We start from the raw sequence: 19474 nt of genomic DNA on the forward strand, positions 1-19474 counted from the left end.
TTAACTGGGGGAAATTCTTGGTAGTTACCGAGACATTCGAAATTCAGTGCAGTAGGCCTACATGTGTTTCTCATTTCTGAATTTAAACCCAGAGCTGGACGTATTTACCAGACACAATTGATAACTGTCCCACTTGTGATTGGGCCCAAAATCAATTACACATTGTTCAAACCTCGGATTTCATATCACTCCAATATCAGTATCAGTATTAATAATGTTTATGTCAATAGAGCAATAATAGCATCAATTCAACTTTATGTTAATAAATAGGAGCTATTTGGAGCAAAGATTATAGAATGACTCCTATAGTGAGCACATGAACTAGGTGCCTGACGAATCCCTGAAGCCTCCTGGTAATGCCTGATCCTTCGCCTTTCTTCAAGGAAGTTAGAATAATACAGGAAAATAATATGTTGCACATGTGAACAGTTCATAAAAGCCCAAATTATCAGTTAGCCTGTCTTTGTCTCTCTATGTACTAAATAAGGGACATTCCAATTGTCCGTAAACAGATATCTCTCTCTTTTATGAATAGTATGCAATACTTTATACAGATCTTGCACCTGTGCACCACCTCTTCATTTTGTTTCCCGGATCGGGTCAGCTACTACTATTCTTATAAATTGTATCATATGTTCAACTGGACCATGGCGATACACAATAGTAACTTACATGTGAGTAATTTAAAAATGTCAGTTTACTCTTATACTTTTTAAAGTTAGAAATGGGATGTCCAGTTGGCAGTGGTTTGTACCCTGTCCAAGTAGGGGCCCTCACTCTAGTCAGGATAAGTAAGGTATACACGCAAGATAACCCTTGCTCACCCCCTTTGTAGCTAGGTACGAGCAAAAGATTTATTGGGGGGCCTTAGACACACAATACCACACTTATTATACTGTAGGGATAGTATCTATGTGGTGCAAAGATCATGGGACAAAAAACCTCCTATTTCCCAAATTAGTGGATACAATTCACAAATGCAATCACAACAGGATGATCAGCACACACTATATTCAAAAGATTCGAGTTAAGTAATGAAACTCGTCTATCCTATTACAAATAATAATAAGAAGTTTCATGGAGACATGTTGTTAAATTTACACATTTTCAAATCTGCAAGACGTAGCCAACGCTTTCTGTCTCGTCTCAGGACTTCTTCAAGGCTACAAAACACAAGTAATATAAATACATTTAAATTCACAATATATTACAATGCTCCATAAAAAACACATCTATATGTTACATATTATAATACAGTCTATAATATATAATGTAATTATTTGGAATAGGAAAGACACATTTCATTACTTAACTCGAATCATTTGAATATAGGTTGTTCTGATCATCCTATTGAGCTTGGCATGAGCAGTCAGGCTTATCTCAGAGGCAATGTGTGAAGTATTTGAACACAGTGAAAACATGACTAAAGGACTAGGCACAAGGTTTAAGAAATAGCCAATAGCTAACTGAATAAAACAAGACCAAAATAACAAAAATCCAATTTACACAAGTCAAGATATGAGTTTGCAAAGATTAAATAATGTTGCATGTCAATGGATGAGCTTGATCAGGACAAAGTACCTAAGAAGTGTCAAAAATCAAAGATGATGCGAGGCATAGGGGAGGTGAAGCATCAAAAAAGCAGGAGATGCGTCTGTTCCTTACTGCTAGGCAGGGGAGATGATGCATTGTTTCTGTGTACAATACCTCAGTTCCTTATTACAGTGCAGTGTCAATAAAGAAATCAGCACCCAGGGAAGATGCACCAAATGTCAAGGCACCCTGCATCAATTCCACAGCATTTTAGCAGGTACTGTGTAAGTGCGATGCATTGGGAACTTCAGTGATGTGGTGCTCGAGACTCCCGCAGTGGCAGCTCTTCGGAGGCACTGCGACTAAAAGCTGGGGTCTGTGTTGTAAGCTGTTGTCATTGCACAAGCAGGGCCAACACTCTGTTGCAGACAGGACAATGAGTTGAGTTTTGGTGGTGCTGCGCTGATTCCCAGTGATGCTTGGAGACGATGCGTAGATTTTCTTCTTTAGATCACCAGAACTCACTACTAAAGGCCCTAGCACCACTTGGTGGAGTAGGGCTCACAGCAGGAGAGTCCAGGTGATTTCAGGTCAAGTCTTTGATGGCCTTGAGGCTTCTTAATAGGAGGCAAGCTCAAAACAAACTCTTGTAGAACCTTGGAAGCAGGATGTACTAAGCAAAGTCCAGTTCTTTCACTCCCACAACAGAAACAGCAAGCAGCAGGCCAAAATAGCAAAGCGAACACCAAAGTCGCTCTTCTTTCTGGCAGAATGTCTTCAACCCAGGGGACTTCAGTTTATTTGGTGTCACAGGTTCAGTACTTATATCCATTTCTTCCTTTGAAGAAGACAAACTTCAAAGAAAGGTCTTTGTAGTGCATAAGACCCTGCTTTTTCCCTGCCCAGGCTCCAGATGCACTACAGGGGGTGGAGACGCCTTTGTGTGATGACAGCCACAGCCCTATTCATGTGTCAGTGTCAACTCCTCCTTCCACTCTTGCTCAGGAAGGCCCGTCAGTCTGGTGAAGAGCCATCAGGATATGCAGGGCACACCTCAGCTCCCTTTGTGTGTCTAGAGTGAACGCACAAACAGACCAAATGTCATCCTGGTCCAGACATGTATTCAGAGGCAGGCAGAGGCACTGAATGGTTAACGTAAGAAAAGGCCAACTTTCTAAAACTGCCATTTTCAGACATGCAATTTAAAAACCAACTTCACTAAAAGATGTATTTTTAAATTGTCCAGAGACACCAAACACCAATTTTCTATCAGCTCCCAATTGGAAAATACACTTGTAAAATGTTACAAGGCAACCCCAATGCTAACCAATGTAGTGAAAAAGGAATTTAGCTGGAAAGCGGGCATGGACTACATAATGGGTTTGGAATTTTCAATTTTCATTGCCCGAGGCTGCCCACAGAAGCACACCATAATATGGCCTAGGTGGACCACCTTTAGAGGTATTCCCCTGAAGAATTACAAGGTAACAGAAGGCCAGTTGGATGGCGAGGTAACTATAAATGTGTGAGACATGTCAATGTATAGCCTTACTAAATGGCATGATTAGCATGATGCGAGATCTAGATTGTTAATGCTATATAATATGGAGCACTAAACGTAATAAGTTAATATCAGAGTTATGGTATTATATTTTTCTTGTTGTTCCTCAGACTGTTCAGGAGAAGATGGGGACTTATGATTGCATAGAACTTATTTTAACAGGCTGTGTATGTCTCATGCAGCTTGAACACTCCATACTTCGACAACAAAATCAATAACATTTGTTACCAACCGACCCCCCCCCCCACTAAACGTAGCAGTTTTTCACTACCAGGACATGTAAAACACAACAATATGTGTCCTACCCTTTCAATATACTGCACCTTACCCATGGGGCTACCTTGGGCCTTACTTAGTGGTGCCTTACATGTAATAAAAGGGAAGGTTTGGGCCTAGCAAGTAGGTGCCCTTGCCAGGTTGAAATGGAAGTTTAAAACTGCACAGACAGACACTGCAGTTGCAGACCTGAGGCACCTTTGTAGGGCTACTCATGTGGGTGGCACAATCAGTGCAGCATGCTCAACAGAAGGATCGGATTTACAGTCCCTTGGCTCACACAGTGTGCTGTACTAGTGACTTACTAGTAAATCAAACATGCCAATCATGGATAAACCAATTACCATTTAGACATAGAGCACTTGCACTTCAGTGCTTGTCAGCAGTGATATAATGCCCAGAGTCCTAACACCAGCAAAAACAAAATGCAGCACACAGTTAAAAACAGGAGGTCAGGGGCAAAAACTCGGGGGAAACCACACCCAAAGATGCCAGGTGTAACACTTTTGAATACCTTCACTACATTTAGCTATTCACCAGTGTAAAGTTACTCAACAGTGTAGACTTACACATCTCCACCCCCCAAAACGGGGCATGGAGACAAATTTACGTGTGCAGGTTACGACTGCCAACAAGTAAATCCAGCACCACATTTGTCGACCGACTGATAACTTGATTGGAAAATAATGAACAATGTGAAATTCAAATAATTTATTTTATGTTTAAAAAATATATATTTAATTGAATTTAATGTTGAAAGTAAAACCTAGATATTATTTTAAAACATTTTAGCAACAGTTTTGGATTTAAACATAAACATAACAGTATTTTTTATTAAAATATAATTACTTTATTTTTGTATTATTTCTATTCGTCACTTGTAATAATCATTTGAGGGGGTATTTTTTTAATGTAACTTTTTAGCCCAAACTTCATAATATAATTTGTATTTAATAGATTTACATTAGCTAAATACGTAATTCAATATTACATTAGTAGTGCTGAAGCAAGCCTTTATTCAAATTCAAATTCCAAAGCTTTATTCGACATTCGTCATAAAAGCAATTCCTCCCTAACACTATACAAATAAATACTATGTCTAAAAATACTCACAATAAAATACATATTAAACAATTGACAGTCGAATGCAATGCACAATTAAAACATTTACTTGATTCATAAATTTGATAAAAAGAATTCTATCCTAAAAACCGTATTTTTAATCAGGTACAATATCTAATAAAGTGCGAGTGCGGATCACCCAAGCCCAACCAAGAAATTTAGCTACGGCAGTTGCAAAAAGCAGCGAACAATCTGTTCGTAATATTCTCAGTGCAGTCGCCTGGCTACGAGTGCCCAGATTCAAACAAACTGGTCTTAGCCATTTGCGCCTTGGACTAGCATATAGTGGGCAGCAAAACAACAAGTGGGAGATATGCTCTATTTGGTCTTTGCAATAATAACAGTTCTCATCCCACGGTGGAAACCAATGTTTTTTAAAAGCATTTACTGGGAGTGTTCCGACTCTGAATTGGAAGTATAACTTCCTGTCACGCGGCCTTTCAATTATATCCCAATAAGCTTCGCAGGATGGAACCATTTTAATATCCAAAAAGCGGCCAGATAGGTTAGCTCTTGACCCAGCACAATAGATTGAAAAATACACCATCTCCCAATATATTTCTTTCAGGTTTGCTTTAGTTGGAAACTTTGTCACATCCATATTACCCCAAAGATGGTCCAGCTTTAACTTTGCCAGTAGACCCCTCAGATCTTTCAGCCAAACTATGCAATGAAATTGGTCAAACTTAACAACATCTAACAATGCCGATGCATAGTGGGCTAGTTCCGGCGTCACCATCAGGCGCCCCCAATACAAGAATGGGCGCAATCGCGCTATGTCCTCAATGCTTCTCGGACGAAGGTCCAGTTTCAATGGGATTGTGGGTGTACTTTGCGGGACCGTTACCAGCCGACGCAAGAACCCATTTTCCGCTAAGCCCAGGTCTGCTAGATTTGAGAAACCCCAAAGTTCAGAGCCAAACATACAAGCACTCAGGACTTTCATTTTGTAGATTTCAAGGGCACAATTTATTGGCTTTGTCAGCGAGGCTCTATGTTTAAGTGCGACTGCTCCTGCAAGCTGGCTAAACTTTAGTACTGCCATGTTAATGTGAGACTTCCATTTCATATTATCCTGTAACGTTATTCCTAGATAGGAAAAAGCATCAACTTTCTCTAGAGGAGTGCCCTTATAAGTAATTGCACCTTTAAATGTGGACTGGCGGTTCAAACACATAAACTTTGTCTTAGTAGTGTTCAGCTCAAGGCCCCGACTATCACAAAAATCGCCAAATGCATTTACAGCCTTTTGGAGACCGCTTGGAGTGCGTGACAATATAAGCGTATCATCCGCAAACATGAGGACGGGGACATATGAGCCTGCAATTTTGGGGGCATCACTTGGAGATTTGTTCAGGTAGTCCACAATACCGTTAATTTAAATGGAAAATAATGTTGGGGCCAGGACACACCCTTGCCGCACTCCCCGCTCTATTGGGAATGACTCCGTCACTTCTCCCTGCGCCCCCCACCTGATTTTAGCATAATTATTTTCATGCAGACGCACGAGGAGAGTGAGAAGTTCTGGGCTTATTCCTGCTTCGGCCAAAGTCCTCCACAGCTTTTGCCTAGGTACTAAATCAAATGCGGCTCTTAGGTCCACAAAGACGGCATAGAGGGTACCCTTTTTTAATGTTACATTTCTCCAGTAGATGGCCATGAAATAGAAGACCTGATCTATAGAACTAGTCAAGGGGCGAAAACCCGCTTGGTAGGGCGACAAGATGTTGTTATCCTCTATCCAAGTTTGCAGCTTATTCTGTACTAATCGGCCCATCAGTTTATGAGCTGTATCTATGAGACTGATGGGTCGATAGTTGTTGGGGAGGGATTTGTCACCTTTTTTGAATACGGGGATAATTTCCGCACCCTTCCAGGATGGAGGCACTTCCCCTCCCATGGCCACTGCATTGGCTAACCATGAGAAATATGTGCACCATGACTTCCGATCACTTAGGAAGACGTCTGCTGGTATACCGTCCATGCCCGGGGCTCTTCCCCCCGTTACACACTCCAAAGCGATACTAACATCCTTTTCATTGAACACTTCATGATTATAGTACACAGTTGGAAGTGTAATGTCAATGACTTGCGTTAGGCTAAGGGCGTATTGAGGTTTAAAGAACTCGGTCCACTTGTTTTTGGGGACATGGTTTTGTGGTTGGGCGGCTATACCTCCCCTATCCCATTTTACAGTTGACCAAAATAGCTTTGAATCTTTGGCTGCGCAGGCATGCTTGAGTTCACACCAGCGCTCCTCGTCCCATGTTTTCTTAGCTTGTTTTTGTGTTAATCTATATATATCCCTAGCCTTTCTAACTGCAACAGTGTTTCCCCTTCTTAGTTCAATACTCAAGCTTTGGCGCGCCAATCTGCAGCTTTTGTCGTACCAACCCAGTCTGGGGAGATGTTTTTTACCCATGCTAAGGTTAACCGTTTTTATGAAAAAGGCCTGTAATCTGTGGAAGAATTTAGTGTGGGCCACCATCATGTGATCTTGGAAGTTTACCTTCCCAACATGGGGTTTTATCTCATTTATTTCCTCAATCACTGCTCTCTTCAGGTCAACTATTTTCTCCACATCTTCTACAAGCCTATTCCATTTCAGGTGGCGCTGATTGTTTGTGCAGGCTATGTCCTGGGTGACCCTTTCCACATAGGTACTATGCCCCACAGCCCCTTGATATGGATGGAAAGTCATACACAGAGGATTGTTGTCACTTTCTATTCTTGTTTCCACAACCATATCTATCAGTTTGCTCCAGTCCCTCACATCTACCAAGAAATAATCAATTCTGCTGGTTGCCCGGCCGTTGTTAAACATACTGGACCCATTGCGGTCAGAGGACGTGCGCCCATTAGCCGCTCTTAGGCCTCTTGCCAGGCAAAGACTTTTCATTTGGATGGCCACTGCACTCCATCTCTTAATGGCAGGCACCTCAAGCTGGGGTATTCCCCATTTATTATCCTCCTCCTCTGTCATAATCCTATCCTCCTCACCCAAGGGTTCAAAGGTAGAATTTATGTCCCCCCCTACCATGATATGTTGTTCCAGGGGTAGGAGCTCCAGCTCCTGTTCTAGGACAGATACTACTTCTGAGGTTTTTCCGGCCCCCACCCCCCTAGCATATATGTTGAAAAGTGAAATTTCTTGGCCATTGCCCCATCACACTCTAAGTGCTAAGATATCATTAGTTGGCAGTGATCTTTGTATTATTGTGCAGTCCAGTGACTGACGTATCCATATCAACAGCCCTCCCGAGGGACGGCCTTTTCGTTTTTTTGTTGCTGGAATATGAAAGTTCACATACCCCTGGCGAAAAACCGGGCTTAAAGTCCAGGTTTCTTGCAGTAAAATGATATCATAATTATCAATAAAATTACACCATTCAGGAGTTACCATTTTAGACGCTATGCCTGCAATATTCCATGACATAAGGGTCAGGATAGGATTGCCCGTTTTAATCTCTACTTGACCTAACCTTGTAACACTGCATACCGGCTCAGCGGTCAAAGTGGTTACAACCTCTGAGACCGCTGCGGGGGCACTCAGTTGGTCATATGAGTCCTGCTCCGTCAACCCACTGGTGCTCCTTACAATTTCGGGATAGAAGCTTCTATTGTGCAGAATATTTTCCCTTCCCCTTGCGTTAGAATCTTTTGATTCGCTACAATTTCCTGCCTGCTGAATAGCTTGTGCGCACACCATATTGGTAGTAATTAGGTTTGTGCTCCTCCCCTGGGTGTTCCCTTGCACATATTTAAACTCTTCCAGTCAATCGCACTCATTTAAATTAGAAAGGGCAGAAAACCTATTTTCAATGCTCAAGCCTTGATCAAGATTTGGGACACCCCATCCTCTTCTACTTCCCACAACTGACCACTTGGTCCTAAGAATATTCGGATTTGCTACAAGACCTCTTCTACTATAAAAGAAGTCCAGTGTGAGTGGAATTATTTCTGCTGTTCTACGTTGGGGGGGAAATAGATTAAGTAAGACTTCAGGCAGTACTTCAGGTCCCTTAAAATTTAGTACCACACAGTCCCCCGCAAATTTTTTAGTGTTGCTCCCTATCCACTTCACTCTTCTTGCTGTTGACAAATCCTGTGCCAGTTTTTGTTTGCCCCATGAAGACATATGCATGTTATTGCTCAACCAGAGCAACGCTTTATCTTGTAATGATTGGGGAGATTCTACCTGGCCTAATTTCAAGAGTGGAACGTTAGCTTGGACCAGGATCATAGAGGAGGCTTCTACGATTAACTCTACCGGTCCAGCATCTAAGCCGGGTTCCTCGGTCTTCACTGGTCTTGCTACGGGACCATCGTCTAATAAGGTGTGTGTACCTAGTCCTAGATTTGGTATTGAGGAATGGGTTGGGGCTACTTGTTCTTTCCCCTTTCCTAGTTGAATGTCCGTATTATCTTTTTCCTCTAACATGCTTACAACCTGGTTAGGTATAGACTCCACATTATCGTTGGTATTTTTCAAAAGACCCTCAAGTTTATTAACTTTTTCAGTGAGGTGGTCAATCTTAGATAACAGGGGTTTGATGATCCTACTTAACTTCGAGTCCAACATACCCATAAGTTTCTTAATATTGGCATCATCCCACAACATGTTACCATCATCTTCTCTCCCTGCCTCTTCTATGTTACTTTTACTAGGAGGGGTGGCAGGTCTTTTCCTACTAGATCGGAGCCCGCCTCGCTTAGGTTGGTATTTGTTGGCCCCTTTGGCTACTCTCGGCGCTGGAACAGGCGCCGGAGGAGGAGATTTATCCTCAACTAGCTCTATATCTTTTTGTAGGTCAACCAAATCATCTTCCGCTATTATTTCTAAGTTTGAATTAGTGGAAGCATTCAACATAGGGCTGTCAGTGCTAAGTTGGGAGAATGCTACAGTTTCGTTAATATCACCCAACTCCAGAAGATTCACCATTGGGGTCTCCAATGGAGTAACTATTGGTGTTGGACTAAGACCCAGCGAAGACCTACGTTCATTATTTATTTTGGCCACCACCTAAACTAGATAATTGTCCATCGTGTTGCAGGGAGTAACAGATTGTTTTGGTTTAGACATTGCTAGATGATCAATACAGTTTGGGTATACTGGTGGTGGTAATGCCTTGCTTCTGATGGCAATACAATTACACTTTTCTGCTAGCAAGCAATAACAAAGACTAGATAGAGTCAGCGAAGTGTGTGTACCTCACAGTGCAAATTAGACAGGGGTCCTGGTCCAGTCCGGTCTCCTCAGGCCTCTGAGGGCCACAGAGGGCCCGCCCTTTGCCCGGGCTTAGCCCGGCGTGTCCCGCGACGCGGAGGGCACAACGATGTTTTTAGCACCTGGAGGCGCCGGAAGTGGGCGTGGGTGGGTGGGTGAAAGTTCCCAGGTCCTTCTGGATACTGTGGTTCCCCCGCTCGGCGGCCGCTTGATGTCCGTGTAGGCGGCGGCGGGGGGCCAATTTAGCAGCAGGGGCACACCGCGCTCACAGCACCAGGTCCGGCAGCAGAGTGTCCGAGTCCACAGCGGGGCACACGCGCTCACAGCACGAGGAGCAGGCAGCAGGGCAGCAGGACAGCGGAGCTCGGGTCAGAGCCCCACAGCCCGAGGTTAGTGACTGGCAAAGAAAAATCCGCAAAAGTTGCCTTTATTTAAAAATTAAAATAAACATACAAAAATAATTAACATTGATATTTATTATACGTGGTCAAATTTCCTATGCTATGCCATAGGGCAATTTCCACCACTGGGATGGAGATCTCTCTATGGTGAAATAGACGGAAATTTCTGAAAGTTTATTAATCTTTCAAAAAATGCAAAAAACATGTTTATGTTGGGTACAGATGAATGACTGATGGAATTCTCGAACTTGTTCCAGGTTATGCATGTATACCAGAGCGTGTCACAGCTTTTAAAATAATTATGCTAAAGCTTTGAGAACTTTGTTTACTCAATAGCTACATGCATATATTTTTGCAGAAGAAAATGGGTAATTTTACTCACTAAGTTTTACTTCTTGATGAACACGTTCTACCAGGAAGAAACAACCACCCTGGCACCATCTCTAATTTTGGTGGCTGTTACCTTTCCTTTCCTGCCTTGGGAAGTGATTCACTGTTACCAATTTCATAAGTATATTATTGACTATTACCAGGGACGATTTAGTGAATATCTACAAATCGGTAATGTTGCTGGGTTTCACATTGTGCTTTTCTGACCTTGAACACCCGCTCCCCTGCCATAGAAATCTCCAGGTGAGTAAAGATGTTTACAAATGCACAAATGACATTTGTGAGTTTAAAAAACTCAATTAGTACTCGTAAAATATGCTCATTAAGTGAAATGTACATGCACAAGCAACATCATCAAGGAAAGCAACATTCTAGAAGACCTATTTCTGGTGATTGTTAGTGATGCGTTATTGGGTAAAGGTAAGTGTTTTTTCTCATTCTTGGTGGCCCCTTCAAAATAGCTTTCTTGTTAACTATTGTACAGCACACCTTACCATTCTAGTGTGATAGTACCACAACAGAAAGTCCTGATATCATGGTGTGTGGTAACTTACAGTGTGGTATTTCTGAACGATTCTGGGAGGATTCATCATTATTCAGCCCAACTACCTTACTTGCCCTATGATTTCCCGTATATGTCTGGCTGCTATTCTCCCTAGTTCCAAATCTAGTAATTTTCCTAAAACATTAGAGGCATTTAATCCTGTGTAGTGAGTACCCTCTCTAAAACTGTTGAGCTGGTCAACTCTCGTTTATATTGGAGTGCTCACTTTGTCTATGCTGAGACTGTTTTTAATGACATAAGGGCTGTAGTGGAATAAATGTAGGTGCTGCATGTCAGCATTGAGGTGTCCTGCACATACAATGTTTGGTTTTCAGCCAGCTATGATAGTAGAGGATTCTGCAGCAGGTCTGGAGGACTCCAGGTTTCAATTTAACCCCTCCCCTGCTGGTGACAGAACCACTCCGTCATCAGCTGCGGTCGCGCTGTGCTGATGACGGAGTGGTTCCGTCACGGCCCGCTCGGCGCGGATTCCGCGCCTGCGCTGAGCGTTCCATTGAGCGGGCGGGGCCGTGACGGAACCACTCCGTCATGAACACAGGGCAACCGCGGCTGGTGACGGAGCAGGTCCATCACCAGCATGTGCCCGCCGTGTGACCCCCCCGCCCCCTTAGCACTGCGGCGGAATAGCCGCCGCAGTGAAGGGGTTAAAAAGCCCCCAGAAAAACTCAGAGATTTAGGAACCTATTTAGAGCTTGCCAGACAGGACACTCGTCACAAATGTGGACCTCCTCTTCTCTGTCCTACACACGCATTGTAATCAATGACTCTTGTAATACAGAAGACGGGACACCTGTAATGTTTGTGACATAGGAGGACATCTGCCGAAATCTAGATAAGGTCCTTATTCTTTTTAGGGTACTCTTGCATTCAATTTCAGACATAAATATCCACGAACGTTGTAGATAGCCAGGCAAAATGTATAGTTGTTTCTATATGCTGACTTAAAACAGGTGTACATATCCATCAGCTGAAGGTCAACACAGAAGGCAAATGTGCATGATCACTTATATTTTGTTTTTCATTTTCTCCACGTTAAAAATATATAACTAAATTCATACTGCCCTTGCATGGAGTAAATATAAATGCATTTTTATGATAAGAAACTATCTCAATTTTATTGTATTTATTTATTACTTGATTAATTAAAACCATTGCAATGCATAGGAAGCATGCTACACCTAAAATACACTAAACAAATTGAATAAAGAACATTAAACCGCACACAGCCCACCACCTGCCTGGATAAAGAGGCAAATTAGAACCTATACCATGATCAAGAAAGTTTAAACTGGGAGACCATTGTCATTGATATATAAGTATTGGCCTGCTACGAGATTGGAAGTGCTACTCCGCCGTCATACTAAAATAGCAGGGGAGCAGAGCTGTGTTTTATCTTCATGACAAAAGACAACCCATCACAAAGGCTAGAGCAGCTCTTTTGTGGATTTGTTGGATTGACATCAGAGGAAATAAAGAGGTCTGGAAAGGTTTGTAGACTACAACATTGTTGGTGATGAAGTACCACATTGTGGAATGTTTAGGAGTGAGCAGAATGGTGATTGTTATACATACTAACCCACTTTACAATTCAGGATTCAGTAAGAATAATGTTTTGAAAGTGCTATTGCCACTGTTGGAGATCACATGCATCATTGGCATGTTGCTCGGTAGAAACTGCAATATCCTGGAGAAACCAGGTTAGAGATAAAGACACTGATATCAGGGGTGAAGCAAGTCTCTGCAAGGCAGCCTACGCCCTTTTCGTTCATGACCATAATAGCGAAACGCACTTGCCAATATTTTACAGCAGATACAAATTTAAACAGGAAACATTTTATTGAATAATAATTCGTAACCTATGTTTGTTTATCTGCATATTGTGAAATTGGTTTCAGTGAGCCATTGACCTTATTTCATAAGATGATGATGGGTCAAAATGTGGTATGAGCATCATGTGGAAACGTTCTCAGCTGGGGAAGTGCAGTTTTAGAAGTTGATGATCTGTTGTGACCAATAGAAAGTTGCCAGTTTTAGCAGCAATCAAGTAAAGATTGATGTTGGTTGAGCAAGGATGCCAACCCCCTGAAATTATTAACTGCCATACTTTGCTACATGCCCAATGCTGTGCACTTGGGAAATGCTATAAAAGGTACGTAAAGGGAAGGGATGCAAGCTCTTGGTGGCAGCCATTGGCTTCAGTATGCAGGAGCATACACCGGAGAAGAAGCTGTCATCAGCAGTCTGGAGACGTTGTGACCTTAGGTAACTCTGTACGGCTAATGGGACTTGCTATACGGGTGCTAGATTGCTTAGTAAAATGGCACTATTGTACAGAGACTTTCTTAGGTTGTGCATTGGTTGCCACAGCCTAAGTGATTTAATGGCTGTAAGTAGGGGTGCAGTGGGTGCCGCAGCATCCCCAAAATAACCACGCTGGAGTTCTGGAGGTGAGCAAGCATTAAAGATGACTTTTAAGTTTGTTCAAAGAAAAGAGTTCAAATGGCAGTCTAGTATTGACATCTGACAAATTGATGCTTATTCTTTTAACTTTTACTTTTCTTTCTCGTGTTGCAAAGTATGGGAATTGTACAGAGTGAACGATGTGACAACTTGGCTGGTGTGAAAGGAAAGGCTGTAGGTTGTTGTTACCACACAACAACATTTAAATACCTCTAAATGAACCGTACCAATATTTCAAAATTAATAAACAGTTAGGAAATAACAAATGAAACTTTTTTTAAAGTCTGTAGTGTTATGGAAAAAGAGTTTAATTCAATTAAAACAAATAAAGACAATTTACTCACTGATTCGCAAATGAAAAATATTCGTCCTTAATCCAATTTTCGCACACATTATCGTTTGAGCGCTATATAGTTTTATAAGTAAAAGTGTATGTCTTTCTAAATATAGTGGTCATGTCCATGGAAAATGTGCTGCCATCAGACCATGCTTTTGTAATATATTTGAGGCAGTGTACTCCTAAAAGCAACACCAGTTACATACCACACGTTTAATACTCTTCTGCTAAATAGGCATGACTAATTTGTTACACTGGTTATTTGTGTGATTCTTAGATTTTTCAGAATCTCTATCAGTTCAGCAATGTAAGATGGATGGCTGCACCCCAAATCTGAAAATTGTTCAGACACCACTCCTAAGTGATTTAGCAATCGCAGATTGGTTCCTGGCTTCACTGGCACTTGGTAGCTCAATGGACTGGCATAATGAGCAGCACCGTTTTTTTTGAGAAGCACTCCAAATCAGGCTGCTTAGACATTGAACAAACCTGGTTCATATTGAACAGTAACCACATCATTTTCCTGATCATGGGGGAGAGGTGTGGCGCCGCAGCCAGGGCGACTGACGCTGGAGTCTGGGGCTCATGGTTCGATCGCCGGTGGCAGATTAGCCCAGCACCATGTGACTTTGGGAAATAGCTTGCCTTATCTTCTCGACGCCCCCCAGCGCCTGGAGACCCTTAAAGTTGATTGTTTGTGCTTTACAAATGTGGATTATTTATTATTATCACACATACATGATTTTCAGATGTTGATAAATAATGGTTCTGGATGATGCATCACAAGTGCATCCCTATAATTTCCTGTAAAGACTGACTTCTTAAATTCTCTTCAAAGGAGGGGGAGGCCATCGAAAGGCCCCTTTGGAGATTGCCAGTTTCTCCTGCTTGGATGCTAAATTATGTGTGTGCTAGTATTTTCTGCTCAACTGTTTATTTATTGATTTATTTAGTGTATTTATAAAGCGCGCAGATACCCCAACGGGGTGTCCAGGCGCAGCTGTGCGATCTTAAGTTGAGTTAGATGATTGTTGGAAAGAGAGTTAGCAGAACAGGAAAGTTTTTAAGGCTTTCCGAAAGGGGAGTTCTTCCTGAATCATCCGGATGGAGATTGGTAGCTTATTCCAGAGGGCAGAAGCACAAACTTGAAAAGTTTTTCCGCCAGAGCGGGTTTTTTTGAATCGGAGAGTAGTGAGCAGGTTTTTTGAAGAAGAGCGAAGGAGCCTAGTATTACTATAGGGGGAGAGGCAGGTGGAAAGATAGGCAGAACCCATACCCCTCATAGCACGATGGGCCAGCACTAATGCTTTAAATTCTGCCCTTTTTTGTATGGGCAGCCAGTGTAGTCTACGCCGGTGGGGCGAGATGTGCTCACGTAGGGGAATGCCACCAAACAGCCGTACCGCCGCGTTCTGCACTGTCTGGAGTCGATGGCATAGACCTACAGACAGTCCGGTGTCCGGTGTATAAGCCATTGGCGTAGTCCAGGTGCGAAGTAATCAGCGCCTGGACTATAATCTTCCTGGTGGTGTTAGGTAAAAAATTGATGAACTTTTTCACCATCCCTATTTTGGCAAAGCATGCTGCCGAGACCGTATGTACTTGTTGTTGAAATGATAAGTTGGAATCCCATCCGACCCCTAGATTTTTCACCGATTCTTTAGGCTGGGGGGGGGGGAACACAAGTCAAGAGGCCACCAGATGTTGGGATCCAAGGGGGAAGGCTTGTGAAAGAACAGTACCTCAGTTTTCCCCGCGTTAAGCCGGAGGAAATTATTGTCCATCCACTGGGCAATGGTGCGTAGGCAATTTTTTAATGGTTCAAAGGTGAATTCTGTGGTGCTATTGAACGAAAATAGAATTTGAATATCATCTGCATAGGAAGTGGCCTTGATTCCAGTTTGAGCGATGATTTCAACAAGGGGTGAAAAATAAACATTAAATAGGAGGGGACTCCTTTACAGAAGCGGACGACTGTCCGAGGTGTAGGGGGGAGTGAATACTTGCTGTGTCCGGTTGGACAGAAAAGATGTAATCCATTTTAAGGCCGTACCCTGGATACCTTTGGATTGGAGGTGGTCAACGAGGAGGGGGTGGGAGACGGTGTTGAATGCTGCCGACAAGTCGAGCAACACCAACACCGCTCTTGATCCCTCGTCCAACCTCCAGCGAACGGCATCGGCCATCTCGATTAGTGCTGACTCAGTGCTATACCCTGGTCTAAAACCATGCTGAGAGTCATGAAAGGCACCGTGTGTTTCTAAAAAACCTGCCAGTTGTTGCTGTGCAAGTTTTTCGAGCACTTTGGCAGGTGCTGGAAGAAGGGAGATAGGCCTGTAGTTGGAGGGTTCACTAGGGTCGGCATTAGCTTTCTTTAATATGGGGACCAACCAAGCATGTTTCCATGCGTCTGGGAAGACACCGGTTTGTAAAGAATCATTCTAAATCCCATTCAAAATGGGGTTGAGAATAGGTGCCAAAGAGTTGTATTGCTTGGCAGGCCAGGGATCAAGGGGAGAACCAGATTTACATTTTAACAGTTCTTTAAGAGATTGATCTAAAGTGATCTCTTTAAAGTTGGAGAACGTACAGTCTGATCCAATGGTGACAGTGTTGGATGTACAAGATTCTGGATTAATATTGCTGGGGAAAGTATTGTATATAGTGGCAATTTTATTTTCGAAAAAGTCGGAAAGACTATTGCATAGTGTTTGAGACACCAGAGGAGGTCGTTTAAGAGCCAGGGGGTCGGTGAAGGCTCTGACTGTATTAAATATTTCCCTGGATGATCCATGTGCATGATGAATTTTTTCTTCCAGAAAGATTCTTTTATGCTCGATTATTTTTTTCCTGTATTCTTTTAGGGCAGATTTGTAATGGAGCTTCCGTTCGGGAGAATAGTTTATTCTCCAGCGTCTCTCAAGGAGCTTACATGCTGATTTACTTTTTCGGAGCTCATCGGAGTACCAGGGGGCAGAGGGAGCAGAGCGATAGGTTTTAATGGGCCTAATAGGGGCAAGGCGGTCGATGGCGGAAGAGATCCAACCATTGAAGTTGGTCAATCTGGCGTCTAAGTTAGAGACCGTGTCCAAAAGATGGATGGGTGAGAGATGGGAGGCTAGACTATCAGGGGAGATTTTACTCCAGTTTCTACCTTGTAGTTTAGCCGGGCATATATAACGATCTTGTTGGTGCAGAGAAAATGAGAACGGAATAAAAAAGTGATCGGACCAAATCACCGGGAGGGGTTTACTTGTGAATAGTCCTTCCAGGTTGGTACAGATCAGGTCCAGAGTGTGACCAGCCTTATGTGTGGACTGCAGATAAGTTTGATTAGTCCTCCGTCTGATAGAGTGGATAAAAAATTGAGTGTAGTAGGGTCCGAGGGATTATCAACATGAAGGTTAAAATCCCCAAGGAGGGAAAAATTTGCATAACGCAATGATGATTGCAAGACATAGTCTAAGAAATCCGGTAGATGATGTATTTTTGAGGTCGGGGGGCGGTAGACCAAAAGGCCAGAGAAGGTGAAATTGGCGGCTATTTTAATGCAAAAGGGGAGTGCTTCAATGCGTTCCAGTTGTTTATAAGGGAAGGAGGAAATGGTCCAATGGGATCTATATATTATGGTAACTCCCCCTCCCGGGCGAGAGCCTTGTCTGTTAGCACACAATATGCTATAGCCAGGAGGTATGGCTAAATGTATAGCGGGATTAGTTTCGTCCCCCAACCAGGTCTCGGTTAAAAATAGGAGGTCCCATTTTTCCTCGTCCAGAGTATGGGCAATGTCGAGAGAGTGTTTTGCTAAAGAGCGACAGTTAATCATACCAGATTTTATAGTTAATGTATGTGTAATGGAAGGAATGGGTGCCAAGGACCGAGAAATGAAACATTCATGCCTTGAGTCATTATTAGGCTGACCTAGGCTACAAGGTATAAAAGGTGGGTGTGGAGTGAGATCCTGAGGGGAAATATCTACCAGGGTACAGTGATTGGGCATAAAATTCTTGAGCGTTGCACTGTCATAAGAGATAAGGGATGGGGGATTACAATGTAAAACCTTATTCACGGCAATGGCCGCTTCCTGGTCGCGTCCGCTGCGCGGAGGCATGACCTTCCGTTTTTATAGTGGCCAATAGAGAGCGTGTAAACGCTGCCCCAAACAAAGATGGCCGCCAAAGTCGATTCAACCTGCCCGGGACTCGACTGTCTCAGCGCCCAGATCGGCTGAGGTTGGTCCAAGTGGCAGGGAGAGTCGGTAGCGCTTATTAAGTCAAGCGGGGGCAGGAGGAAAATTACCACCACTTAGTGAGTCAAGCAGGGTAAATCACACGAGGTCAAACAAATATTTGGACAGTGCTGCTAAGCTTCATGATAAAGCTGAGTGCAAGTGAGTTTTAAAAGCTGAAGGTTCAGCGAGTTTTAAAAAGTGCAGGACATAAGAAAACACAAGCAAATAAAACAACTACCTCCCGGCTTCCGCCTCAGGAGGGGAATAGGTGCACAGCGAGTTAGATAGCCTGGTCTTGGATATCCTTTTATAGTGGCCAATAGAGAGCGTGTAAGCGCTGCCCCAAACAAAGATGGCCGCCAAAGTCGATTCAACCTGCCCGGGACTCGACTGTCTCAGTGCCCAGATCGGCTGAGGTTGGTCCAAGTGGCAGGGAGAGTCGGTAGCGCTTATTAAGTCAAGCGGGGGGCAGGAGGAAAATTCCCACCACTTAGTGAGTCAAACAGGGTAAATCACACAAGGTCAAACCAATATTTGGACAGTGCTGCTAAGCTTCGTGATAAAGCTGAGTGCAAGTGAGTTTTAAAAGCTGAAGGTTCAGCGAGTTTTAAAAAGTGCAGGACATAAGAAAACGCAAGCAAATAAAACAACTACCTCCCGGCTTCCGCCTCAGGAGGGGAATAGATGCACAGCGACTGTTTAATGGTTCATCACCGGCATTTTATATAATTTATTGAACATCACCGAAGTTTTACCTATTACACATACTCTTGTATTCACTGTTGTTATGGGGTCATTGGATGATATTAAAATGTTAACAAGCATGGAAAACAACTCCAAATATGTACATTTTTAGTCTTTGTTCATCCTGGTGCTAGTGCTTTAGAACAAGGTTTAAATGTATCTGAATGATTTGACTGTTGATCAAATATGTTTATATTCTGTGTAATTCTGCATACACCTCTGTATTGTCCTACATCCTTTGTTGTTTTAAACATACATTATGTTGTTGATTGCAAACTAAAATATTATTAATGTATTATTTTTAATGCTACCTAAAATGGAAACGTTATGACTTTTGATCATGGATCCTTGTTTTCTTGGGAATATTACAGTGCATTACTGGTATGATAAACATCACCATTGTTTCTTTTCAGGTGCCTTCCTTATTCCATATGTCATCTTCTTCATTTTCTGTGGTATTCCAGTGTTTTTTCTGGAGACTGCACTTGGACAATTCACTAGTGAAGGAGGCATTACATGCTGGCGAAAGGTCTGCCCATTATTTGAAGGTAACAGTACATTTTTACAAAGTAGAAGTTACTTCTCCACTTAAGTTATCTAAAATCTAATTTTTTATTTAAATGAGTT

General features: G+C 42.7%; 1 protein-coding gene across 1 annotated transcript in view; it reads left to right on the forward strand.

The window, feature by feature from the left end:
- The window catches only part of SLC6A11 (solute carrier family 6 member 11), a 763151-nt gene that overhangs the window by 132373 nt on the left and 611304 nt on the right, over positions 1 to 19474 (forward strand). Inside the window, exon 3 of the mRNA XM_078661403.1 lies at positions 19261 to 19395. Within this exon, the coding sequence (XP_078517529.1) occupies positions 19261 to 19395 (135 nt within the window). The remainder of the gene's footprint in view (positions 1 to 19260; positions 19396 to 19474) is intronic.

The sequence above is a fragment of the Lissotriton helveticus genome, chromosome 9 (assembly GCF_964261635.1).
Source record: "Lissotriton helveticus chromosome 9, aLisHel1.1, whole genome shotgun sequence".
In the NCBI taxonomy this organism is placed as follows: domain Eukaryota; kingdom Metazoa; phylum Chordata; class Amphibia; order Caudata; family Salamandridae; genus Lissotriton; species Lissotriton helveticus.